This window comes from Balaenoptera acutorostrata, chromosome 14 (assembly GCF_949987535.1).
Source record: "Balaenoptera acutorostrata chromosome 14, mBalAcu1.1, whole genome shotgun sequence".
Lineage (NCBI taxonomy): Eukaryota > Metazoa > Chordata > Mammalia > Artiodactyla > Balaenopteridae > Balaenoptera > Balaenoptera acutorostrata.
The window spans coordinates 44957472-44985324 of NC_080077.1; the positions used below are offsets into that span (position 1 = coordinate 44957472).

The window sequence follows — 27853 nt, forward strand, 5'->3', positions numbered from 1 at the left end:
AACATTAAATGCATACCTTTATTAGCATCAATATTTACCTTTTAAAACAAATACCTTTAGTAACAGATCCTAATGTCTTAAGGGCCTTTAGATCAATAAAGATGGATCACTCTGATACTTTAAAAACAAAATTTACGTCAGAAGATACATCCAAATTAAAATCAATACGTTTTTTAAACTTTCTCTCAAAAGTACAGGTGGAAAATGTTCTACATCCATATTTTCAAAACAGTCAAGAGTTCCACAACAATAAATCTATTAATGATACCACCAAATTTGGAGTATAATTCATTTTCATTTAATGATTATATCACATTTAAATAAGCTTGGACTGGTATGAGTAAAGCCAGTGACCTATTTTTTAATGTCTTGTGCGTGTGGCAGCAGCCCACACTCCAGTAATTTCATGTCCTTAATTACTTTACCTTAACTGTTTGGCTGGTAGTAATATGGCTTCATTTTGTTTGTCCACTGAGCACTTTCATTTATGCAAAGAAGCCCACGTTACCTGAAAAAGTAGTTTCTTTTCCTGGTCTTCCTACCTAATGTTCTTTGGGATGAAGGCCATAGGACCCTGAGAACCTTTTTGAAAAAGCAAGGATGACGGTCAGGTGAGTGAGGCACTTACCTCGGGTGCAAAATTTAAGGAGATGCATAAAATTCAACAAAGATAAATAATACTTTAATGCAGCATTTAAAAAATAAAAATCAATGTAAAAATCCATGATAAATGAATTACCCAAATTTTAAATAATTATTGATTTTTCCTTTTAGCTCAGGTGCCATTATGGGTTTGCACAGCACTGTGAAATTTTTGATTCGATAACCCTTTACAATATTCTTGAAACTTCCCCAGCATTTTCCCATCTTTTATTAATGGAGGGGATTTAGTACATTTGGAATCCAACTCACCCCCTTCTTTCAAGTCCTTTGATGAGTTTGCCCAAGAAAGGTGACATGAAAAAGAAACCTATAGACTTCACAGTACACCTTTTGGCAACATTCTGTCATCTTTGTTACTCAGACACAGGTCCTAAGGCAGCAAACAAACTAGTGTCATTCACATTTACCCATCTATATGAATTCACACTCCATGTGTCATCTGTGGAAAACTTTCCCTGTCACTTCTGACCTCAGTGGTCTAACATTACCCCCTACAGTTCTTGAACTGTGTGACTCATTCTGACCCATCATCATACAGTCCCTACGATTGCTGCCTGTCATGTATGTTCTCTGAAAGACCAACACTGGGAGCTACTTGCAGTAGTTTACTTACTATCTGTTTGCACCTTCATAACACCTAACAACCAGCTAGCACATAAATATTGAAAACCCACAATTTCCTTTCTTCTGGAATCCAAGAATGCATCTCTTTACTTCTTGGCACATATATCTTGGGAGTTTGTGACAGTACAATCAATGGTCTCATCCTTTCCACTGATAAGAGATGTTACTGATATCTCTCTTGGTTTTACCTCAACTAGGAAATGTTCACGTAACCTTTTAGATGTGGTACCTTAGATTAGTATTTATTCACTTGTTTTCCTAGGTCATCCTTGCTGCCAGAAGGGTAACCTTTTAGATGTGTTACCTTAGATGAGTATTTATCCACTTTTTTTTCCCTAAGGCATATGCTTGCTGCCAGAAGGATGTGAAGTAAAGCAGAACCTAGAAGCATTACTCAAAGTTGCAGACGGCAAATAGAACATTTCTTTGAACTCTTATATTTTATCTTTAAAATGCATAAGCATCTTGCATACTATTCCAACAATTAGATGCCTACTCAGTGCCATTGTTCCAGGGATACAGCAATGAATACAAATACTTGTGTATGTTTTTAACTTAATAATATTGTATACAAGTTAACACAAGTAGAAAAACCAAAACAAAAATTATCCCAAATCCAAGAGCAAAACTGATAATTCAAGGTGGGCCAATTATTGCTTCAAATACCACCAGTCATGCTGTTACACATCCAGGAATTATGTGTGCTCCAGTTTGAGAAGCAGAGTCTTTGGTTAATTCCCAGAATACAAAGCCAACAGTAAAGTTAATTTTTACTCTGGGTGAAAATATTTGGGATTATCATTAGAACTAATCAGGTTGTCTCCATTTCCATTTCATTAGGTTCTACCTACATTCTGAAATGACAAAGGTGGTTATTCAATGTCTGTAGAAAATGTATAAAACTTAGACTTTAAAAAATTATGTGAGGGGCAAGTGTAATCATTCTTGATACTTCAAGGTCAAGTCTCCATTGACCTCATACTACACTGCTCACGACTGCTTTTCTCAACTGAACCACTCTGTCAGGTTCTTATGCAATTGCTGATCAGCTGCAGAAAGGATCTCTCCTTAGGAAAAGCAAAATCTCACGTAACAAACTTTTGGACTTCTCTCTGCATAGAAATACTGAACATTACTGCTATTCCTCTTTATTGGTCAGGATCAAGGTGGGTGAAAAGCATTAAATTCCTCAATGATAGTTTTGTCTTAATTTTATTTTAATCATAAGGTCTGACTTCAAAAATCAACATGGATTGATATTGCTGTGTTTGTGGATATATAGTATTTCTGAATGGAGGAAGCTATTTGCAATAGCACAAGTGATTTCCTATTGTGGTTAAGATTCAATCCTCCAGAACTGCAATGACTGGATAACTTGCATGAAGCCTGGCTCTCCTACCTGGAGCCCCCAAGTCGATCATTCCAAATTATCACAAAGGTCTAATGTGTGCATGAATGTGGATGTGTGGTACTCTTGCAGACAGTGTACAATTCCAAGAATTCAAACCACTTCAGACTGGTTAATTAGAAAAGTGGGGAAAATTACAATTTATAGACTTGACAACTGTAGGACAGTAGTTCTTCATCAGGAGTGTGCATCACAATCACCTGTGTCACAGGTATGAGATTTCACTGTTTCAAAACTCAGACTGAGGCTCAGTGTTTATTAGCCTCCACTGAGAAGGGACTAGGAGTGCACACTTTTTAATAACTCCAAAGATGATTCTGATTCAGATACTACTATAGGACTAAAGTCCATTTTACTCCCGACTATAAAATGGGCTTCTGGTTTTGTTAAGACTTAAATTCACTATGCCCGAAGGCTAGAATTCAGAAGGTTTAATGCTCTGTTCGCCTCAGTCTTCTAATATTTTATATGAATGACAACCCTTAGAATTCAAAAGCCACCAGTCTCTAGCACAGAAATTCCAAGTTATTCCAATTCCTTGCATATAAACCCACACCTGGGTACAGCAACAGCTGACCTTCCAGTCTTGGTGTTTTAGGCAGAATTTCTCTCCAACACTAAATGATTTTAAACATGTGGCCTTCTTCCCACCAATAAGAGGAATTGAACATTTTATATCTGAAATTTTAAGATCAGTTTATTAAGTTCAATGATGAAAGCCATCAGAAGAATATTCTCCTGAAAATTATTTTTTCTTAGAAAAAAGAAAGGAAAATCAACACCCTCTTAGCGTAGCCACAGATGCTATGGCAGTCAAGCCTCTCCGAAGACGGGACAGTCCATTAGTCGGTCAAGTCACTCTCCCGGTCAGCAGGACTGTAGTCCGGATCATCCTCATCATCCTCCAGCTCCAAGTCATCCATTTCCTGGAACAAAGACTCATCTACCTCCACGTTGTTTCCAGCTGCAAAAGACAGAAGATTTCCCCTGCAGTCTTACACTCAGAAATAAAAGATACAACCCAATGGCAGTACCAAACAGAGACTTCTTAAATGTGCATCGGAGGTGCAAGTGACGAAATCCTGAACTACTACTCATACCAGCAGTGATCTGCATTGGTCAGCAGAGACTCACACATTTTAAGAGCAACTTCATGCTTCCAGTTCATAGTCTAAAGAATCCAGCTACAAAAAAAAGCCATTCTAGAATGAATTATTTATGATCTGGCATGTTATAAGTTGAAGACAATGATGATACAAAGTTGATTATCACTGACCATGAGACCTGTACCAAGAGTTTATCTCTTCCAATCCTGGAGATATATACATCATTAAAGCTCAACTATACTTATAATTAATTGGCACATTTGATCTTCACTCTCACCCACTTCCCCTGTAACCAGTGGTGTGCCTTTCTAAGATTCCAAATGTCTAAGCCCTATAGGCAGTAACACCCAGGCTTTGTATGAAACATCTTCCCTCTTCAGTCTATCTGTAGTAAATAAAGTAGGATATTACAGTGCTCTGAAATCACCAAACATTGTTTACCTTCTTTCCCTCTCAGACTCTAGTCCACTGACATTCAACTCAATGAGAAGGAGTCTTGCTTCATGCCTAAGAGCAGTTCAGTAATAAAATACAATTTGTTAAGTCCAAGCCGAAGAATAACTGACTCAGCCTGGGAGAAGTAGTGAAGCCCTCACAGAGCAGAGGACATCTGAAATATCTTCATGATAAATTTGAATCCAACCAGAAGAAAAGGAGCCAGGATGAAGCAATTCTAGGTAGGTTATGCAAAGGCAGAGAGAAGAGCTAAGACCTTGAATACTTCTAAGTGGAACACAAGATTCTTGAGGAAAAACATCTGGAGATAACACAGATGAAGGCCAAATTGAAGGACTGTGCAGGTCAACCTCTCCCTCTAAGCAGCAGAGAACCACCAGAGGATTGTATGGAGAGAAATGGCATGATTACACATGGGTTTTAGAACTACCACCTCAGAGGTGGTGACTACAAGGTAGGTAAGGGCACCAGGAGGAAGAGACTGAGGCAGGGAAATAATTTATGAAGCTATTACTAAAGTCCCGTTGAAAAATAACAAAACTTTCAAATTAGGAGGAAAGAGCTGAAAAGACATTTCAGAGGCAGAATCAACAGAGAGCTTCTGGTAAGTTACTGGATATAAGGAGACACTTGATCCATTAGACAGGGAAAAGAGTCAAAAATGAGTAAAGACAATAAAACTTTTAAAGTTCAAGAGAGAATGAGACTAAACTTTCTGGATCTAAAATTTCTCAACAAAATAGAAAGTAAAATAAGCTCCTAAAATGAGAGGGAAGATAGATGAAGACATTCTTGTTTTCTGTTTTGCGGGTTTTGGTTTTGGATTTTTTTTTTTTTTTTTTGGAGACTAAAAATCTTAGAACAAGAATGTAATAAGACATTAAAAAAAAAAATTGCTCAGTGTCAGTAGGAGCACAGCTCAGGTTAAGAAGCATGATTTAGCAGTGGGCCACCTCAACAGATAGTTGATTCTTAACCTTCTTAACCTTTTCCAGAAGGTAGTCCAGGAACAAGGTCGAAAGGCCAGATGCTAGAGGATCCCCAGCTGGCATAATGGGCATGACAGAAGGATGATGAAGTACAGAACCCAGGGAGCTACTGGAGGGGTGACTGAGTAAGGAGCTCAGTTTAAGAGATACACATAGGGCTCAAGCTCCATGAGGGCAGGGAAATCTGTCTAAATTGTTCTCTGCTGTATCCTCAGCGGCCAGGACAGTGCCTGCCTTACAGGGATGCAATAAATATTTGTGGATGGATGGACAATGGATGGACAAAGACAGCAAGAGCATAAGGGTCAAGATAAACAAGAAAAAGAAAGCACAAGGGACTAGAGGTTCCAAAGACAGTGAGAGTGAAATAAAATGTACGACTTTTGGTTAGTTCTACGTTTGAGGTTTTTATAAAGCTCCATGAGAGACCATAGATTTATGATACTAGAAATTTGAAGAAAACAGGTCACTTGAGTCATAGTGACCTGGTTAACTAGTTGTTAAGAGGCAAATGTGACCATATTGTTTATCTATTGCTATCTTTAATGTTGCTTAAGTTATCATAAAACTTTAAAAAATACATTGCTGGGGGGAGACCTTCAAGATGGTGGAAGAGTAAGACGCGGAGATCACCTTCCTTCCCACAAATACATCAGAAATACATCTACATGTGGAACAACTCCTACAGAACACCTACTGAACGCTGGCAGAAGATCTCAGACTTCCCAAAAGGCAAGAAACACCCCACATACCCGGGTAGGGCAAAAGAAAAAAGAAAAAACAGAGACAAAAGAATAGGGATGGAACCTGCACCAGTGGGAGGGAGCTGTGAAGGAGGAAAGGTTTCCACACACTAGGAAGCCCCTTCGCGGGCGAAGACTGCAGGTGGCGGAGGAGGGAGCTTCAGAGCCACAGAGGACAGTGCAGCAACAGGGGTGCGGAGGGCAAAGCAGAGAGATTCCCGCACAGAGGACTGGTGCCAACCTGCACTCACCAGCCCGAGAGGCTTGTCTGCTCACCTGCCGGGGCGGGCGGGGGCGGGGAGCGGAGGCTCAGACTTCAGAGGTCAGATCCCAGGGAGAAGACTGGGGTTGGCTGCGTGAACACAGCCTGAAGGGGGCTAGTGCGCCACAGCTAGCCGGGAGGGAGTTCAGGAAAAAGTCTGGAACTGCCTAAGAGGCGAGAGACCATTATTTCGGGGTACACAGGAGAGGGGATTCAGAGCACCGCCTAAACGAGCTCCAGAGACGGGCGCGAGCCGCGGCTATCAGCGCGGACCCCAGAGACGGGCATGAGACGCTAAGGCTGCTGCTGCCACCACCAAAAAGCCTGTGAGCAAGCACAGGTCACTATGCACACCTCCCCTCCCGGGAGCCTGTGCAGCCCGCCACTGCCAAGGTCCCGTGATCCATGGACAACTTCCCGGGAGAACACACGGCATGCCTCAGGCTGGTGCAACGTCACGCGGGCCTCTGCTGCCGCAGGCTCACCCCACATCCGTACCCCTCCCTCCCCCCGGCCTGGGTGAGCCAGAGCCCCCTAATCAGCTGCTCCTTTAACCCCATCCTGTCTGAGCAAAGAACAGACGCCCGCAGGCAACCTACACGCAAAGGCGGGTCCAAATCAAAAGCTGAACCCCAGGAGCTGTGCGAACAAAGAAGAGAAAGGGAAATCTCTCCCAGGAGCTTCAGGAGCAGTGGATTAAATCTCCACAGTCAACTTGATGTACCCTGCATCTGTGGAACACCTGAATAGACGACAAATCATCCCAAATTGAGACGGTGGACTTTGGGAGCAACAATATATATATTTTTATCCTTTTTCTCTTTTTGTGAGTGTGTATGTTTATGCTTCTGTGTGTGATTTTGTCTGTATAGCTTTGCTTTTACCATTTGTCCTAGGGTTCTGTCTGTCTGGGTTTTTTTGTTTTGTTTTGTTTTTAGTATAGCTTTTAGCACTTGTTATCATTGGTGGATTTGTTTTTTGGTTTGGTTGCTCTTTTCTTTCTTTCTTTTTCTCTCTTTCTCTCTCTCTCTCTCTCCTTTCCTCCCTCCTTCCCTCCCTCTCTCCCTTGCTCTCTCTCTCTCTTTCTTTCTTTCTGGCTGACAGGGTCTTGGTGCTCCAGCCAGGTGTCAGGCCTGTGACTCTGAGGTGGGAGAACGGAGTTCAGGACATTGGTCCACCAGAGACCTCCCAGCTCCAAGTAATATCAAACGGTGAAAGCTCTCCCAGAGATCTCCATCTCAACGCTAAGACCCAGCTCCACTCAATGACCAGCAACCTACAGTGCTGGACACCCTATGCCCAACAACTAGCATGACAGAGACACAACCCCATCCATTAGCAGAGAGGCTGCCTAAAATCAAAATAAGGTCACAGACTCCCCAAAACACACCACCGGACACAGACCTGCCCAACAGAAAGACAAGATCCAGCCTCATCCACCAGAACACAACCTCTAGTCCCCTCCACCAGGAAGCCTACACAACCCACTGAACCAACCTTAGCCACTGGGGGCAGACACCAAAAACAACAGGAACTACGAACCTGCGGCCTGCGAAAAGGAGATCACAAACACAGTAAATTAAGCAAAATGAGAAGACAGAGAAGCACACAGCAGATGAAGGAGCAAGGTAAAAACCCACCAGACCAAACAAAGGAGGAGGAAAGAGGCAGTCTACCTGAAAAAGAATTCAGTGTAATGATAGTAAAGATGATCCAAAATCTTGAAAATAGAATCGAGAAAATACAAGAAACGTTCAACAAGGACGTAGAAGAACTAAAGAGTAAACAAACAATGATGAACAACACAATAAATGAAATTAAAAATTCTCTAGAAGGACTCAATAGCAGAATAACTGAGGCAGAAGAATGGATAAGTGACCTGGAAAATAAAATAGTGGAAATAACTACCACAGAGCAGAATAAAGAAAAAAGAATGAAAAGAATTGAAGACAGTCTCAGAGACCTCAGGGACAACACTAAACATACCAACATTCAAATTACAGGGGTCTGAAAAGAAGAAGAGAAAAAGAAAGGGGCTGAGAAAATATTTGAAGAGATTATAGTTGAAAACTTCCCTAATATGGGAAAGGAAATAGTTAATCAAGTCCAGGAAGAACAGAGAGTCGCATACAGGATAAATCCAAGAAGAAACATGCCAAGACACATATTAATCAAACTATCAAAAATTACATACAAAGAAAAAATATTAAAAGCAGCAAGGGAGGGCTTCCCTAGTGGCGCAGTGGTTAAGAATCCGCCTGCCAAAGCAGGGGACACGGGTTTCAGCCCTGGTCTGGGAAGATCCCACATGCCGCGGAGCAACTAGGCCCATGAGCCACAACTACTGAGCCTGCGCGTCTGGAGCCTGTGCTCCACAACAAAAGAGGCCACAATAGTGAGAGGCCCGCGCACCGCGATGAAGAGTGGCCCCCACTTGCCGCAACTAGAGAAAGCCCACGCACAGAAACGAAGACCCAACACAGCCAAAAATAAATAAATAAATTAATTAAAAAAAAAAAAAAAAGCAGCGAGGGAAAAGCAACAAATAACATTAAAGGGAATCCCCATACGGTTAACAGCTGATATTTCAGCAGAAACTCTACAAGCCAGAAGGGAGTGGCAGGACATATTTAAAGTGAGGAAAGGGAAAAACCTATAACCAAGACTACTCTACCCAGCAAGGAACTCATTCAGATTTGACGGAGAAATTAAAACCTTTACAGACGAGCAAAAGCTAAGATAATTCAGCACCACCAAACCAGCTTTACAACAAACGCTAAAGGAACTTACCTAGGTAGGAAACACGAGAAGGAAAAGATCTACAATAACAAACCCAAAACAACTAAGAAAATGGTAATAGGAACATACATATCGATAATTACCCTAAATGTAAAGGGATTAAATACTCCAACCAAAAGACAAAGATTGTCTGAATGGATACAAAAACAAGACCCGTATATATGCTGTCTACAAGAGACCCACTTCAGACCTAGGGACACGTACAGACTGAAAGTGAGGGGATGGAAAAAGATATTCCATGCAAATAGAAATCAAAAGAAAGCTGGAGTAGCAATTCTCATATCTGACAAAATAGACTTTAAAATAAAGACTATTACAAGAGACAAAGAGGGACACTACATAATGCTCAAGGCATCAATCCAAGAAGATATAACAATTGTAAATATTTATGCACCCAACATAGGAGCATCTCAATACATAAGGCAAATGCTAACAGCCATAATAAGAGGGGAAATTGACAGTAACATGATAATAGTAGGGGACGTTAACACCCCACTATCACCAATGGATAGATCATCCAAAATGAAAATAAATAAGGAAACACAAGCTTTAAATGATACATTAAACAAGATGGACTTAATTGATATTTATAGGACATTCCATCCAAAATAACAGAATACACTTTCTTCTCAAGTGCTCATGGAACATTCTCCAGGATAGATCATATCTTGGATCACAAATCAAGCCTTGGTAAATTTAAGAATATTGAAATCATATCAAGTATCTTTTCCGACCACAACGCTATGAGACTAACTAGATATCAATTACAGAAAAAATATCTGTAAAATATACAAACACATGGAGGCTAAACAACACACTACTTAATAACCAAGAGATCACTGAAGAAATCAAAGAGGAAATCAAAAACTACCTAGAAACAAACGACAATGAAAACACAATGGCTCAAAACCTATGGGATGCAGCAAAAGCAGTTCTAAGAAGGAAGTTCATAGCAATACAATCCTACCTCAAGAAAAAAGAAACATCTCAAATAAACAACCTAACCTTACACCTAAAGCAATTAGAAAAAGAAGAACAAAAACCCCCCAAAGTTACCAGAAGGAAAGTAATCATAAAGATTAGATCAGAAATAAATAAAAAAGAAATGAAGGAAACAATAGCAAAGATCAATAAAACTAAAAGCTGGTTCTTTGAGAAGATAAAATTGATAAACCATTAGCCAGACTTATCAAGAAAAAAAGGGAGAAGACTCAAATCAATAGAATTAGAAATGAAAAAGGAGAAGTAATAACTGACACTGCAGAAATACAAAGGATTATGAGAGATAACTACAAGCAACTATATGCCAATAAAATGGACCACCTGGAAGAAACGGACAAATTCTTAGAAAAGCATAACCTTCCAAGACTGAACCAGGAAGAAATAGAAAATATGAACAGACCAATCACAAGCACTGAAATTGAAACTGTGATTAAAAATCTTCCAACAAACAAACGTCCAGGACCAGATGGATTCACAGATGAATTCAATCAAACATTTAGAGAAGAGCTAACACCTATCCTTCTCAAACTCTACCAAAATATAGCAGAGGGAGGAACACTCCCAAACTCATTCATGAGGCCACCATCACCCTGATACCAAAATCAGACAAGGATGTCACAAAGAAAGAAAACTATAGGTCAATATCACTGATGAACATAGATGCAAAAATCCTCAACAAAATACTAGCAAACAGAATCCAACAGCACATTAAAAGGATCATACACCATGATCAAGTGGGGTTTATCCCAGGAATGCAAGGATTCTTCAATATACGCAAATCAATCAATGCGATACACCATATTAACAAACTGAAGAATAAAAACCATATGATCATCTCAATAGATGCAGAAAAAGCTTTTGTCAAAATTCAACAGCCATTTATGATAAAAAACCATCCAGAAAGCAGACATAGAGGGAACTTACCTCAACATAATAAAGGCCATATATATATATTTATGATAAAAACCATCCAGAAAGCAGGCACAGAGGGAACTTACCTCAACATGATAAAGGCCATATATATATATTTATGATAAAAACCATCCAGAAAGCAGGCACAGAGGGAACTTACCTCAACATAATAAAGGCCACATATGACAAACCCACAGCCAACATCATTCTCAGTGGTGAAAAACTGAAACCATTTCCACTAAGATCAGGAACAAGAGAAGGTTGCCTATTCTCACCCCTATTAACCTAGTTTTCGAATTTTTAGCCACAGCAATCAGAAGAAATAAAAGGAATCCAAATCAGAAAAGAAGAAATAAAACTGTCACTGTTCGCAGATGACATGATACTATACATAGTGAATCCTAAAGATGCTACCAGAAAACTACTAGAGCTAATCAATGAATTTGGTAAAGTAGCAGGATACAAAATTAATGCACAGAAATCTCTTGCATTCCTATACACTAATGATGAAAAATCTGAAAGAGAAATTAAGGAAATACTCCCATTTACCACTGCAACAAAAAGAATAAAATACCTAGGAATAAACCTACCTAAGAAGACAAAAGACCTGTATGCAGAAAACTATAAGACACTGACGAAAGAAATTAAAGATGATACAAACAGATGGAGAGATATACCATGTTCTTGGATTGGAAGAATCAACATGTGAAAATGACTATACTACCCAAAGCAATCTACAGAGTCAATGCAATCCCTATCAAACTACCAATGGCATTTTTCACAGAACTAGAACAAAATATTTCACAATTTGTATGGAAACACAAAAGACCCCGAAGAGCCAAAGCAATTTTGAGAAAGAAAAACGGAGCTGGAGGAATCAGGCTCCGGACTTCAGGCTATACTACAAAGCTACAGTAATCTACACAGTAGGTACTGGCACAAAAACAGAAGTATAGATCAATGGAACAGGACAGAAAGCCCAGAGCTAAACGCACGCACATATGGTCACCTTACCTTTGACAAAGGAGGCAAGAATGTATAATGGAGAAAAGACAGCCTCTTCAATAAGTGGTGGTGGGAAAACTGGACAGCTACATGTAAAAGAATAAAATTAGAACACTCCCTAACACCATACACAAAAATAAACTCAAAATGGATTAAAGACCTAAATGTAAGGCCAGACACTATAAAACTCTTAGAGGAAAACATAGGAAGAACACTCTATGACATTAATCACAGCAAGATCCTTTTTGACCCTCCTCCTAGAGAAATGGAAATAAAAACAAAAATAAACAGATGGGACTTAATGAAACTTAAAAGCTTTTGCACAGCAAAGGAAACTATAAATGAGACGAAAAGACAACCCTCAGAATGGGAGAAAATATTTGCAAATGAAGCAACTGACAAATGATTAATCTCCAAAATTTACAAGCAGCTCATGCAGCTCAATATCAAAAAAACAAACAACCCTATCCAAAACTGGACAGAAGACCTAAATAGACATTTCTCCAAAGAAGATATACAGATTGCCAACAAACACATGAAAGAATGCTCAACACCACTAATCATTAGAGAAATGCACAATCAAAACTACAATGAGGTATTATCTCACACCAGTCAGAATGGCCATCATCAAAAAAATCTACAAACAATAAATGCTGGAGAGGGTGTGGAGAAAAGGGAACCCTCTTGCACTGTTGGTGGGAATGTAAATTGATACAGCCACTATGGAGAACAGTATGGAGGTTCCTTAAAAAACTAAAAATAGAACTACCATATGACCCAGCAATCCCACTTTGGGGATATATTCTGAGAAAACCATAATTCAAAAAGAGTCATGTACCACAATGTTCATTGCAGCTGTATTTACAATAGCCAGGACATGGAAGCAACCTAACCGTCCATCGACAGATGAATGGATAAAGAAGATGTGGCACATATATACAATGGAATATAACTCAGCCATAAAAAGAAACGAAATTGAGTTATTTGTAGTGAGGTGGATGGACCTAGAGTCTGTCATACAGAGTGAAGTAAGTCAGAAAGAGAGAAACAAACACCGTATGCTAACACATATATAAGGAATCTAAAAAAAAAATGGTTCTGATGAACCTAGGGGCAGGATAGGAATAAAGACATGGACATAGAGAATGGACTTGAGGACACGGGGAGGTGGAAGGGTAACCCGGGATGAAGTGAGAGAGTGTCATGGATTTATATATACTACGAAATGTAAAATAGATAGCTAATGGGAAGCAGCCGCTTAGCACAGGGAGATCAGCTTGGTGCTTTGTGACCACCTAGAAGGGTGGGATAGGGAGGGTGGGAGGGAGATACAAGAGGGAGGGCATATGAGGATATATGTATATGTATAGCTAATTCACTTTGTTATAAAGCAGAAACTTACACACCATTGTAAAGCAATTTACTCCAATAAAGATGTTATAAAAAAAATACTTTGCTGTAGTTTAATGTATAAATTGATCAAACATGAGAATTTATTCTTCAAAATGTGTTTCTTTATAGCCTTGGGAGGAAAAACTTACATTAAGTTACCACTATGATTTTTATGGTTTAACGTTAAAAACAGCACATTATGTACATGTGGAATTCTAACATTATCTTACCATCTTCCAAGAACTGAATATCAGATGTGTCGAGATTATGATCTGTTTCAAATAGCTGTCTCCCTAAAAGAAATAAACATATTTAACTCGAATGGCATACTTTTCCTCCATCTTCCCTACAGTGCTTTAAACAGTAGAATAATATAAACAAGTTATAAAAAAACAAGTCTTAAAACCTGTTTTTCCTGTGAATTTCAATCAATTTATGAACTTAGTGAGTAGCTAAGAGGCATATGAAATGTATTTGCATTAAAATGGAACAAGTGAAAGCCTAATCTGCCTCAGAGTCCTAGAAAAACAAACGGGTTTGACTCTACCACTCCTAAGCCTTGTGATCCTAAAAGTCACGGTAGTTGTATCTTAAGATCTATCCACTCCAATATTTAGATGAAAGATAAGCCATAAAAATTAATTATAATTATGTGTGAAGAAACATCACCATATGGAGAGAACGCTTTCTCTTTTTGCCCTAGATGCCTAAGTATATTATTTTCTTATAGAAATCTGTCCAAATGATCTTCTTGCTATATAAGAAATAATATAGGAGGGCTTAAAGGGAACGGGATATGAGGGGTCATACCACTTAATTTATTTTTTCCTGCTTGTTCTTCTTCTTTCATTCGTTTCTTTTTAATTTCCAAGAGTTCTGCATCAAACTTGGCCTTCCAACTTAAGAAATTCTCGATTGTAACAGGAGTGCCATGGAATAATTGCTTAGAAAAGAAAAAAGACACATCACCAGATAAATGCTACAACAGTTAGAAAATAAAGCCTAATGATCTTCTAGACAAATGAATACAGCCACTTACAGGAAAAACAGAAAAATGGTTTCAAGTTTAAAATATTTAGTCTGATTTCTGCCTGCATTGGCTACTCTCATTGGTTTTGGCAATTTACTCTGGAAAAGTCCTTTTTAAATTTTTATTACAAAAAAGCAAAGATAATATGTAATGTGTCCCCATTGCTATTCACTGTTAAGAAGAAAGTTGCTACTGTCAATATTAATATGTTTAAATACACATCAATTCATAACACTAACATCATTGTTTATCTTTTTTACTTCATTTTAGGATCTAAGGTTTTCTTTACATTTAGTAAATATTTAAATCACTCTGGTGGAGGCTTTATAATTCTAAACTCTCTACCGTAAATGAAATAGTTTATATTTCTTGATTTTGCCTGCATGAGCTTTATGAACCTTTAACTAACTGATTATTAATCATTATTTTGCCATGCACACCAACTAAATGAGGGACCTTCTAAAATTTTACTTAGTAAAGCTTTATTAAAATTTACTTGTGATTCTTTTTGTGATTCCCCCCAAATTACTGAAATTTCCAAAAGCAAAACCCAAAAAAAACCCCAAAAAACAGATTTAAAGAATAATGAAAGAAAACATGACTTTTAAATATACCTTTTCAGCTTCTTCTGCTTCTTTTTCTTTTTGTTTTTTTTCTTCTTCTCGTCTAGTTTTTATTTGATCTACTATTTCATTTAATTTTTCTTGCACGGCTGTCACTAAAGTAAAGATCATCACCATACCAAGGTTTTCTTCTGCCTATGTAACCAAAAATGAAAAAAAGGTTGTAGTGAGAAACATAATTCTCAGAAAAATAAAAACAACTAACTAACCAGTGGGGGAAAAAAGGTGTTTCAGCATAATCACTACACTCCATACGTTTATAACATGATTACTAATTCAGTTACACCATAAGTCTGGACTCTTGGATCACTTAAGAATTAAGCATATATATATATAAATAACATCTTAAATTTTAAAAAGTCTTGTAATTTGCTGTATTCAACCTAAAACAGAGAAAAAAAGAAATTTCAATAAATTCTATGTAATAATCATAAATGTAGGTAGAATTCAGAAAACCTTTTTCTACAGTAGCTAGCAACATCAGTTCTCCAGCATGTTTTCATCATTTTAGTTTTAAACCATTACGAATAGAAAGAAAAAAAGATACATAAAGATAAATCATAAAAGTACCTACATTCTTTATTGTTGTATTATATTAGAAAATCACTTTGCCCTCAAAATTCAGTCCATTGTCAGAGCTCTTAAAATACCCTCAAAGAACTAAAATAATGATAACATACTGGAGAACTGATAGTGCTAGCTACTGTAGGAAAAAGTTTTCTGAATTCACACCAAAATGTTATTAGGCATTTATACCTGACTGGTGAGATTAAGGGTAATCTTTATTTTCTTCTTCATTGTTTTCTGCATTTTCTGAGTTTTCTATAATATAAATTTATTATTTTGATAACTAAAAATTAATATAACTACTTTTAGGGGAAAAAATACAACTATGTGCTCTATCTCTGACCTCAGGTAAGTATCAGAAAGAAATCAAAACTTTCTTTTTGAAAGAAAGGAGTATAAATGAAATATAAAATGCATGTTAACAAAATCACTCAGATCAAATAACTTACATTAATATATGACTGACTGAATACAGTATATTGTTCCAGGCTCTCTGCAATGTTTTTACAAGAAGCATGTTAAACCAAATATATAGAATTAATATAACTTCACACTGGGTAACGGAGTGAACAGGGCCCAGGATCAGCATAAATTAATGTTTGATATATCCTTTCCCTCTTCATTCTCTAATAGCTCCAGATATTTTTAAAATGTCAGCATTTAGAGCACCTATAGTCCTTGAAATATACAAGTCACATTTATGATGGAGACATGTTTTCTGTCAGTTCTTCTTAGAAAACAAAATCAGGACTTCTGCTTTTAAAATGATGGAGTAAGATTTTACTTGCCCTCCCTACTCCCAACTCTGAAGATCCCATGAAAACTCTCTACCCAAGCAAGAGAGAGCTTTAAATATCCCCCACGCCCAGACTGTGAGTAGCCCATCCCATCACAGAACTAGCCAGGTAAGAACTTTCTGATACCCATCTTTTTCTTCCACACAACACCTCCTCTTGGCAGGGTCATAAACCATTGTTGCTGTTTGTAAGCTTAGGGAGCAGGATAGGAAAGAAAAAAAATCAATCACCACTCCTCTTACCAAATTATAGGCAACTAGCCTACAACAGGTCAGAGGGGTTAGGAGTTTTAATTTTTTTTTAAGTTGGAATTTTTAAGTGCACATGGGACTAGGCATTCTGAGAACCAAATTTTAACTGTGTTGATAACTTAGAGTACCTAATCAGACTTTTTATCACCTACAAGTCACAGGGTTAACTGAGTTTCAAACAAGGGTATAGGGAGAACTTCTCTTACTCAAATTTTAAAGGTACAGTGGGAAACAAAAATAAAGATGCTTTGTGAATATATATACACACACACACATACATCATGAATTTTGCTTGTTCAAAACACTGGTTATACATATTTAATAGCATTTTCTGACTCTTAACATTACTGTATAATATTTAAGGCCAATAAAATAATGCCATTACAAAACTTGTTATTTCCTTACCTGTAATGCTAATAATTTTAAAATGTCTGAGACATCATTATCATCTAGATTTAACTGAGAGAATATTTCATAAAGGGGAGCTTCATCTGGGTATTTTTCACTGTATGTAAACTTGAGGGTAGTCTGGACAGCTAAAGACACAAGATAAGAGGTTGATATGAATACCTTAAAATGTAAAGTACAGAGAGGTCAACATCTTTGTTTAATCAGTAATTAATTTACAATGTGTCAATGAAAAGTAGCACAACAGATTTTCCTACAAAGAAAAACAAGGTTACTATGAGACCAGATAGATAATTACTAACATAAACAACATGTACCACAAATATAAGTGAAAACAAATCATAGGGATACCAAAGATCACTTCTAACACATGAAACACATCTACTACTTATGAGTATTTTATCATATTGCACATCAAAGAAAGAGGATGAAGAACACATTCATTTTAAAACTCTCCTTAAGATGAACAAAAGGCACTGCATATAACACATAGAAAAAGTACTACCTTAGGCTCATTTTCAGGCCTCTACCAGAGCCAGCTCCAGCGCAGAAGATCTGACTTTAGCCCTGGAGTCCATACTGCTATCTGCACAATGCCAGCAGGGCATTGCTAAGGGGTTGCTAGAGTACACAGCTGTGAACTGGACAGTTTGAGAGGTTGTCTGAGAAACTTTTAACCTGACTCATCCATACATGCTCCCCCAGTCTTTTGGCCTGTGCCAATTCACAGATCTGACACTGGTATAGGTGTGAGATTCTTACAGGCGCATTAGTGCAAAGTATCTCTCTGCTACCTAGCATGATGAATTCTCAATTTCGCCAACTAAGCAGTAGGGCTAAACATTTTCTGTTAAAACTTACTAGTCAAAATGACCCTTTGTCTAGATTTTGCTTTTTCTGTAACTAACATTTTAATTATTAAAACCTCCTGATTTTGATGATTTTAACTGAAATCTAGATTTCTCTCCATGGGAATGAAAAAAAAAAACACCTCAAAATGTGCTGGCTTGATATTTTGTTTTAATTTTTGTGTATGACGTTAACAAAGAAGTTTATATAATTATATATAAATATATATAAATATCTAGCTATATAAATATATGTAAATAACTGTATCCAACAGCTTTTTAATTCAGGTTTCAGTAATATCAATACTAACCTCATTTTCAATTCTACAAGAACTGAGTTATCAAATGATACCACTAAAAACGGTATTACTGAATATCCATGACAGAATTTTAGTTGACAGGAAAAAAAAAAGTCCTTGGGGTTAACACCAACTTATATAACATTCTTATGAAATTACAATATTAACTGAACTGGACTAAAAGCAGAAAAGAACTTAAGACACTCTTCCCCCAACATGCACCAAATTTAAATTAATTTTAATTTATTAGTTTTATAGCTCCTTTATTTCAATTTGTATATTTGTCTTAGTTCTACACTTGAATAATATTGGTTTTTATTTGGTTTTATGTATACACATACTTAAATAACAGTACAATATCCATTCTAAAGAGAGAGGGGAAAAATGCAGATAGGTATTTATCCGGCCCAATTTATAACAGCAAATGTCCAGTAAACAATCTAAATATCCAAAGAGAAGAAAGTCCATGCTATGCCAAGGAATACCGCACAACCACTAAATTACGTGTACATGCCAAGTGTTCTTGACAAATATGTCCTACCCTTTTTCTATCTGCTGTATTGTTAATGTTTCTGTTTCACTTTTAAGAATTAAGCTTACTGTCAGAATACATCTCCTTGACTTCCTCTTTGTTTCTCTAGAAGTCATTATTCCATAGTAAATACTGACTAGAAATATGTAACATTCATACTAAATTCTTAACAGCACCTTAGCACCTCCACACATGGAATGTCCAACACAACGGCTGCAGAATGAATAAAATTCCCGAGAGAAGGGCTTAGAAAAACCTAAAGTATTTTTGATTAGACTTACTTTCATCATTTTCTCCAGCCTCAGATGTCACAGTAATGGTGAAGCTGGGTGGATTTTCTGATAATACTGTAAGAAATTATACACAGAGGTTAAGTTATTAAGATACTTCCTAAGGCACATGCTTTTCCTTATTAGCAAAATATCAATATCCAGTCCTGGAAACTGATCCCTAGCCTGTATTTCCATTTCCATAAATACAGACTGAATAGAACAATTCAAACAATAAAACGTCCATCAATTTCTATTTAAATCTAGGGTTTTCTTTAATCTGGGAAAAAAAATACCTATAATAGATAACCCTCTTTGAGTTTTATCAAATCAATTAAAATAAGTAATTTACTTTTTAATTCAAAATTTCCACCTATACATGGAAAATTACATTCTAAAAAATTTCCAAATGAAACGGCAAAAAAAAAAAAATTGATGTTTCTCATCAGAACCTACCCCCTCATAAATACTCAGTATTATCACTAATTTTTATACTTATATATTCCGAAATATAATTCAGAATCTCCATGACGAACAGTAAATATTAATTTGTTAGAGTTTGTGTCTTCTAGCTCTCTCTTTCTTCTATATCATCTCTAGAACCAAGCTTTATTCTTTCACAAATTATTGAAAATCTACCATCTTTCATGGAATTACAAAATTATCCATGAATTCAAGTATCAAATTACTTATAATTTGTTAAGTAAGACATGTCAATCAACATTTACATAAATAAGAAAGCTTTATATGCTATTTTGCAGCCTGATGTCTATCTGATACTATTTACCTGTTTATGATCTATTCCCCCACAAGAATACTGTAAAAACTCTGAGAACTCCTAGATCAGTGCCTGGCAGTATCTAGAAATTCAATAAAGTTTGGTTCAATGAAAGAGCTAAACTAATATTCAGAACCATTAGATGACTAAACAAGGAAAATTCAAGTCACCCTTGATTGCTGCTGAGCCCACAAGAAAAGTCTGTGCTTCACTTCAGGCCTGGGAAGCCCTGACCCCGGTGCAGCTCAGCAGCCTCTTTCGGACATGAAAGAGTAAGGGGATCTCTGAAGAAGTCACCACAAAAACTACTCAGCTTTTCCTATTCGAGAACTTCTGAAGTCTTCATAAATAAATGAATTATCAATAAAATGAATTATCAATAAAAGTTTCAGGGGACTTCCCTGGCAGTCCAGTGGTTAAGACTCCGGCGCTTCCACCACAGGGGGTGCGGGTTCGATCCCTGGTGGGGGAACTAAGATCCCACATGCCCTGCGGCATGGCCAAAATGTTAAAAAAAAAAATTCAAGACATATTCCCTCATTTTAACTGAAGTTTAAAAGTACTTGAAGCAATGATGAACATCTATGATTAGTACAAAGGTGCTTGTCAGGAAGATAAGAGACTCACTGGACTCATATTTTAATAGGCCTCGGGCAGTCCAGCCTATGCTGAAAAAGTCCCTAAAAGGTAATTATAATAAAGTTTTTATAATATGATTGGCCCTACCTTTTTTCTAACAAACGTGTGTAAAATATATTTGATGTACTTCATTCCTATTTCTTTTCATGACCAACCTTAGCATTTACATGTCATGAAATATAAACATTGCAACTATAGAAATATGGGTTCAACTCAATGACATTCCAACTTATTATCATTTTCCAGGGCTCCATGAGGCTGTAATTTAGCGGTTACCTATAACCAGTAACAACAGCTAACATTTATTGAGCATTACTTTGCACCTGTGCTGTTCTATGCATTTACACAAAGATCCTTTACTTCTCACATCAAAATCGTGCTTTTATACTGTTACCGTATTTCACCAAGTTTAAGATGCCATCAATTATGTGATACACCCTACTTTATGTACCACTAAGAAAGAAAAAAGAAACTGCCAATTAAACTATGATATGTAATCAATTATAAGACAAATTCATATTTCAGAAATGTTTACATGTAAAATTATACCTTCGAATCAGTTAAATATAGTATCATCCCAATTTTATAGATGTGGAAACTGAGATAAAAGAGCTATATAGCCAGTAACTGGCAGGACTGAATATAAACTGTATAGAGTTTCATTTAAAAAGAAAAAAAAATTTTCCAGCTGAGAAATTCCAGGGAAGTCATTTGAGCTAGGTTGTGAATTAAGGCATACTGGTAAATAGAGATGGAGAAAAGGAATGCAGGATAGAGTAACACGGCAAAGGGTATAATGGTGCGAAAGCTTAAGGAATATGCAAGGAATTAGAAATTATTCCACTAGTGAATGTATATGCGGTGAATAAAACAAGTTGAAAATATACAGCTGAAAGTTTAGTGTGGACAGTGATAGCTTTCTTTAGTGGAAGTAATAAGGTCAGAATTCTATTTCTAAACATAGAAGATAAATCTAGCAACGGTGCATAAAATGGAAGGGGAAAAACAAGACTAGATGCAGGATGAAACTTGATAGTTACTGAAATTGTCTCAGCAAAGTTAATGAGGTTCTGAACTAGGCTGGTAGCAATGGGAATAGCAGAGAACAGGGAGAAATCTAGGATGGTGATGGGTGACAACTTGAATTTGCAGGCAGTGCCACTAACAAAAACCAGAAATAGAAAAGAAAAACCAGATGTATTTGAAGAACACAGGGTACTTTCAGTTGGAGGTATCAAGTATGCAATCAGAAATGGGCAAATGGAGCTAAAGAGAGTTGGGCTTGAATTTAATTTGGGATCATCCACAGAGAGGTGATAGCTAAAGCCACTCGACTAAATGAAATCGCCAGAGAGAATACAGAGAGAAAAATAAGGGCCAATGTCAGCTATGTAAGGGATCTTAAATCTGCGGAACAAAAGCAAAAGGAGGAAAAAGTGCCAAAGGTTAAAAGAAAAGCAGCAGCCATGACAGGTAAAAACAAACTCAAGAGAAGCCTATTTTATTTGTGAAGCCACCTAAGTACCGAGAGAGCCAGCTCTGACGTGGCAGTGTCTACGTGCTGTATGTGTCTGAGTAGCTGTTGGTGGGGGTAATGGGGAATGAACCATTGGCCTGTAAGATCGTATCTAAATCCCTAACAAGGCTCTTTGTGATCTGGCCCCTGCGTACTTGTCAGGTCTCATTTTCCGTGACTCTCACTTTACTTTCTAGCCATACCCAGCTACTTGTCCTTTGAACACATTTGGCTCTCACAGAGTCATGCTTCTGCACATGTGCCCCATCCCCCAGTCTCATTCACATAACTCATCACCCCGCAGCTCTCCAAAACAACTCAGAACGTCCCCTCTCCCTTTGCTGTGGCTGCATTCTGTATGAACCTCCATGAGAGAATCACCACATTGTGTTGTAAATTATTTACCTGATGTCTTTTCCCAAGAGACTGAGCTTCTAACAATACGTATACTAAATATTTGATAAATGAGGAACCCATGTGGTAAATGAGGACATGGGAATGCCAGCAAGAACATCACTGAACTGCCTGACCTTGGGAGCTAGACAGAACAGGGAGGCAAGATGAACAAGAAAGAAGCTGATAAACTATCAAACCATGAGAATTCATGATGAGAGGCATGTTCACTAAAAGCATGGGAATGAAAAACCGCAGGGCTACAAAGCTTAGAGAAAGAAAGAGGAATTTCAGAGGCCAAAATTTTAAAGATGGCCCATCCAAGCTGTGGCTATGGGCCCATGCAGTTGGAGGAAACGGAAATCAAAACTGTTTGTTGATAAAGACAGGAGTTATGAAGCCATGTTATTAGAAGAATCCACAACTAAGATGGTATATTTCTAGTAAAGAGTATCTTATATTTGTTTAACAGTTATAAAGTTTTTACACTTACATTATTCCTTATTAAATAGATATGGAAACTGAGGCTTGGAGAGGTTATATGATTTGTCCAAGGACAAAGAGCTGATACGCATTCCAACAAACTGCCATTACAGAGAGAAAATTGTGAACCAGGAACAAACAAAAATATTGGAGAACACTGCTAATATCCACTCTCCCCTTCTTCCAGTTATACCATTTTTAATTGAGCACACTGCCCACCCAGAATGAGGACTATCTTTCCCAGCGTCCCTTCCAGTTAGGTCTCACCAAATGACTGAGTTCCAGCTAATGGGATAGAAAGAAATAAGCCCTTTGATAGTTTTGAGGAAATTTCCTTAAGAAACTGCTGTCTTTTACTTCTTCTTCTTCTTTTTTTTTTTCCTTCATTCCTTTATCTATCCTACTGCCTGGAAAAGGAATGCTGCCATCTTCACCATGAGCATGAGACTACATCTTAGGGATGACAAAGAACTAAGAAGCAGCCTGGGTCTCTGAAGAATTATTGCACCAGAGTTACACATCTATCGTTTATGTGCAAGAGCAATTAACTTTTACCTTTTTAAAACCAGTTATTTGGGGTTTTCTATCATAGCTTAACCTAATTTAAAAAAAAAAAATGGAAAAGGGATAATATTCCAAAGCTTGGAGGTTACTAAAATAGGGAAACTTACTGAATTGAACTTGCAAAGATGAATTATTCCTGAGTTCTCATGAAGCAATAATCCTATCCCAATGCATTACACACTGTGAGTTGGGGTGAGTTGAGGAAAGATTAGCTTTCACTAGAGATCAGACTTCCACCACTGTGAGTGGATCAAAATACTTTTGAGAAAAAGAATAAGGTTGTTGGGCATTGCGGAAGGAACCAGTGGAGGAGCAGAAGTGTTAGGTGATATAGGGGCAGATGATGGTAAACTAGACAGAACTTAGGATTTTGTAAAGAGCAGAGAACATGGAGGTAGTAGCTGAAAGGTACACTAACAGGACACACAAATGACACTAAGGTTTTCACAAAGAACCAGATCAGCTTATGTTAAAATAAGTCCCTTTGGGTCTTAGAAAGTGACTGTCCTAGAAAAACTGCTTTCACAAGATGACTTCTGCCCCATCTTTAAGATGCAATTTTAACTGTTAAGCTCATGGGTGTTACTTAGAGGTACTAACATAAGCAACTACAGGATTACATACCCCTCTTTGTAAGATCAAACAGAATTAAGGGAACCTGACTTTTGTTTAGCCTAAAGCTAACCAATTTGTTCCAACAAAACACCCGATAGCCAGGATTTTGATACAGAAGTGGAAATAACCAAATTCAACTACCTTAGCAGGACCTTGTCAAGTGAAGCACTGAAGGACAATGTGGTATCAGGAAAGTCCATTTATATTTTGGGAGACTAGTTGTTAGGAGGACTGGATCAATGTGCAGTCAAGCTACAGAATAGGCACAAAGAAGAAACTGTATTATGATCTGTTATATTTCACAACAAATGCAACATGGGGCCAAAAGTTCTCTGCAAATAGTCAAGCAACAATTCTAAAGTCAGGTTAGGTCTATGTGCCTAGGACTATGGCTGGCTGAATTGTGCCTCTTCAGCATCCACAAGGGGGTCATGATGTACTTAACAAAGGCTTCTCTGTCAGCACTCTACCATGTACTTAAAAAAAAGTATTTACCAAATCTAATATTCAATGTGATTCAAAATGACATTTGAAAACTACCAATTAGTGTTCCTTGGCAAACTGACACAACCAAGTTCCCTTTCTGAAACCTGGTATGAAAATATTAAAGTATGAAATCATCAACACAAAAGAAAGCTGTAAAACAGTAAACCTTGCAAATCCTCAAAATTTCAAAAGACCAAACATGGAAATATATGATTCCAAAGTCCTCTGCCTTTTCCTTGAGGTATCATACAGAACTTGATCAAAGTTCCTAAGGAACTATAAATCAAGACATCTCATTTTAACTTATTTAATGCAACTGTAGGAATGCTGATAGGAATTAGAGACAGATGGGCTCAGCTGACACTGCAGAATACTTGATGTGTCAAAGATTCACATATTGTCTTTCATTACCCCGGCTCAGAATCCTCAAGCACTTTTGCGTCTGACAAGAATTTCACATACTGAACTGTATCAGAGCTTAGTACAATTTGAAAGAACCATCCAATTATTCTAGGGTTAAAAATGTATCACTGGCATAAATGTTTATGTGCACAGTACTTAATGAGTGATACCTTATGCCCAAAGAAATGAAAACAACAGCACATCTTGTGCTTTCTTAACTCTGCCTACACTGTGTTCATGTAACACTTTTCCAATGTACTAGAAATGACCGAACGTCATGATTAAGAATATATCCAACAACTGACCCTATATTCTATTTTATTTAGACGTTGATATATAAGCAAGGATAGATAAGGGAGCCAGACTCCATACACACTCACCCAGTTAATGACACTCTCAAACCCCTCTTCACTCATCCCCTTAATATCCTCACAGCACAGTTGTACTGCTGTTGAGAGAGAACATGAACAGGACTGGAGCTATACAGGGGTAGCTGAGAGACATCTGCCTGTTGGCAAAGCAGAACAAAATTTGCTACCATTGCAAGCAGTGATCAAAGGGTAGAGCTAAGAAAACTAAGCTAAACAATGAAAAGGGAGTTTATGAGTTAAAATAACATTACCTTACACTCTGAATTCTGACAATCAGTGATGGACAACACTCAAAGGAAGGGATAGGGAAGGTAAATCCCACAAACCTAGACTATACTCACTCATACTGGCTTTATTAGATCACCTCTCAAAAACTGAGTGTAAAGTGAGAGAAGCCATATTGATATGGTTATCTTGCAGCATTTTCAGAATCATCTGAAGGCTTAATACTGAAGAATTCTCTTCCTTTAAAATATACCAAATGAACTTCTCAATATTTTACATATTTTAGCCCAACTTACCAAGTAATCTGCTGCCCCTCATCCCAGCTGGAGCTGGATCCCAAGCCCCAGACCCTACTCTTATTACCAGTCCTGCCACTAACTTGCTGGCCAACCCAGAGCAAGCACTTACCTCTCCTGAGCCTCCACTACCTTGCTGCTAGCAAGAGGAAGCCAGGCCTGATGATGTCTGATATCCTACTATTGGTCTAATTACCTGTGATCTTACAGTGGACCTGAACTTTGGGCCACCTCATTCATGGGGCATTCTGCAGAACATCAGAATGTAAAAAAAAAAAAAAAAAAAAAAAAAAAACACAAAGAACGAAAGAAAGAAGAGAAAAGAAAAACGACAAACTTCAGGGACAACGCTACTCTCAAAATGGATTCTCGGTAACTTTGAGAATTCTGAATCCCACAAACTTTAAAACACCATCGTCTGAAAAACAGCTTCTACCTGAATAGAGGTGAAAATGTGAAAACTGACACTTCTGCGGCTCTGGAAAGACTACTCCCACTTGGAGTATCTATATTCGTGTATTTCACTAAACCTCAGGCTGCTGTTAAGTGACAATGAAACCCTCTGGTTTTGCCCCCGACTGAATTCCAGGCCCGAGACTCCAGGGACCTCGCCAGCCTCGCCCGGACTTTCAGATTTCAGGGAACAAGCGAAGAAGAGAAAACAGCCGTGGAGTTACTCGTAGATGCCTGAACCCTTGAGGAGAAGTCGAGAAGAGGGCGCGGTGGCCACACGGCCTCTCCGTTCCCTTCTCCATCCTAGCCCGGGATGCCGAGGGCCGTGGCGGTGGCGGCCGGTCCCACTCCACCCCGAGGAGCTGCAGGCCCGCGGCCGCGGAAGTCACCTGTGAAGGAGTCAGGGTAGATGGACTCCAGAGCCTCCAGCTCGTTGCGCTGCTCCTCGCCGTAATCTGTCATCGCGGCCCTCGCTGCAGCCCATGGATCGCCCAGACACCCAGGCGGCGCGCGGCAGCCGGGACCGCGGCGCGCTGGGACAGCAGGCAGCTGCCGGGCGGGCGCAGGCGCAGAGTCCCCGGCTGAGAGGCCGGAGGCCCAAAGCCAGGCTAGGCCTGCTGAGCCGCAGCCCAGCGCCTGCCTCCGCCTGCTCCCTAGTTCCGCGTTCGACTCGTTGGGCCTGGCCGGTGGGCCGCCTGTCCCACGCCCGCTCGGGATTTGCAGGGATGGGGAAGACACCCGGTCTGGCATTTGCCACGGACACCTAAGGATTGGTTCCTGGGCTTTGCAGGGCCTGAGCCTGAGAAGCCCCTCAGCGCCGCATCCTTGCCCGACTTGTCTGGGCTTAAGGCCGGCCTGGCGTGCGGGGGCGTGACTGTGTAGCTGGAGGCGGGACGCTGGGGGCGTCCGCAAACTTGGTCGCTTCCGGTTTCCGAGTTACGATCTTGTGGCAGCGGCAGAATGGGCGAAGGCACGTCCTAGTGATGGCTAATGGCGGGTCCCAGGTGATTTCTACGTTCCTGGAACCTCCAAGTTCTTGGCATCCCAGGAGAGTGTAAGATCCAGTGGGCAGAGGAGCAGAAGCTCTGTTAGTGCATCGGGCGAGTCCAGAAGGATCGGCCCAACTGCAGAATAGCCAGAGTGAATCCGGGGGAGAAATCAACTGGAAGTCCTGAGATCTGGGTTCTAGATTCGGATTCCAGGCTTCACTTTTGAGTTTGTAAAATGAACGCGGCAGGATACAGATCTAAATATTTCTGTGATAGCAATCTATGAACTGATGGAGGGGGTGTAAATTGGGGTAACAGTTTTGATAAGTAATGTGAAAGTAAGTATAAATACTCCGAAAAATATTCAGAATTTTTGATTTGGGAGAGTGAAACTGAGGAAATAATAGTACTTAATGTATATATATACATCTGTTATCTTCAAGTTCATCGCAGCAGTTACAAAGAGATATAACGGCAACAAGTATATAACTTGTTGCCATATATGGCAACAAGCTAAGAAAATGGCTAAACACGGTACTTTTATGAAATGAATGCTGAAGAACCATTTATGTTTATAATAAAGGAACATGCTTATGTTGAGTTTTTTTTAATGCAGAAAAAATGTAAGAAAATATTCAAACATTAAAAGATTTTTCAC

The 27853-nt window shown here is 38.5% G+C and overlaps 1 protein-coding gene across 4 annotated transcripts; it reads right to left on the reverse strand.

The window, feature by feature from the left end:
• RWDD1 (RWD domain containing 1) lies at positions 1-26943 on the reverse strand. 4 transcript variants are annotated; one of them, XM_057528032.1, is made up of 9 exons: positions 26596-26735; positions 25242-25369; positions 24115-24225; positions 18998-19063; positions 17035-17165; positions 15006-15149; positions 14172-14304; positions 13592-13654; positions 1-3659 (listed from the first exon to the last, which is right to left on the reverse strand). In XM_057528032.1, exons 6-9 carry the CDS (start codon positions 15129-15131, stop codon positions 3538-3540), a joined length of 444 nt encoding a protein of 147 aa, XP_057384015.1. In that variant the 5' UTR covers positions 15132-15149; positions 17035-17165; positions 18998-19063; positions 24115-24225; positions 25242-25369; positions 26596-26735; the 3' UTR covers positions 1-3537. The 4 variants fall into 4 exon arrangements, with proteins under 4 accessions (XP_057384015.1, XP_057384014.1, XP_057384016.1 ...); XM_057528031.1 differs by lacking the exons at positions 24115-24225; positions 25242-25369 and adding an exon at positions 11979-12055 and having other exon boundaries at positions 26596-26943; XM_057528033.1 differs by lacking the exon at positions 25242-25369 and having other exon boundaries at positions 26596-26728.
• Between the last annotated feature and the right edge of the window lie 910 nt (positions 26944-27853).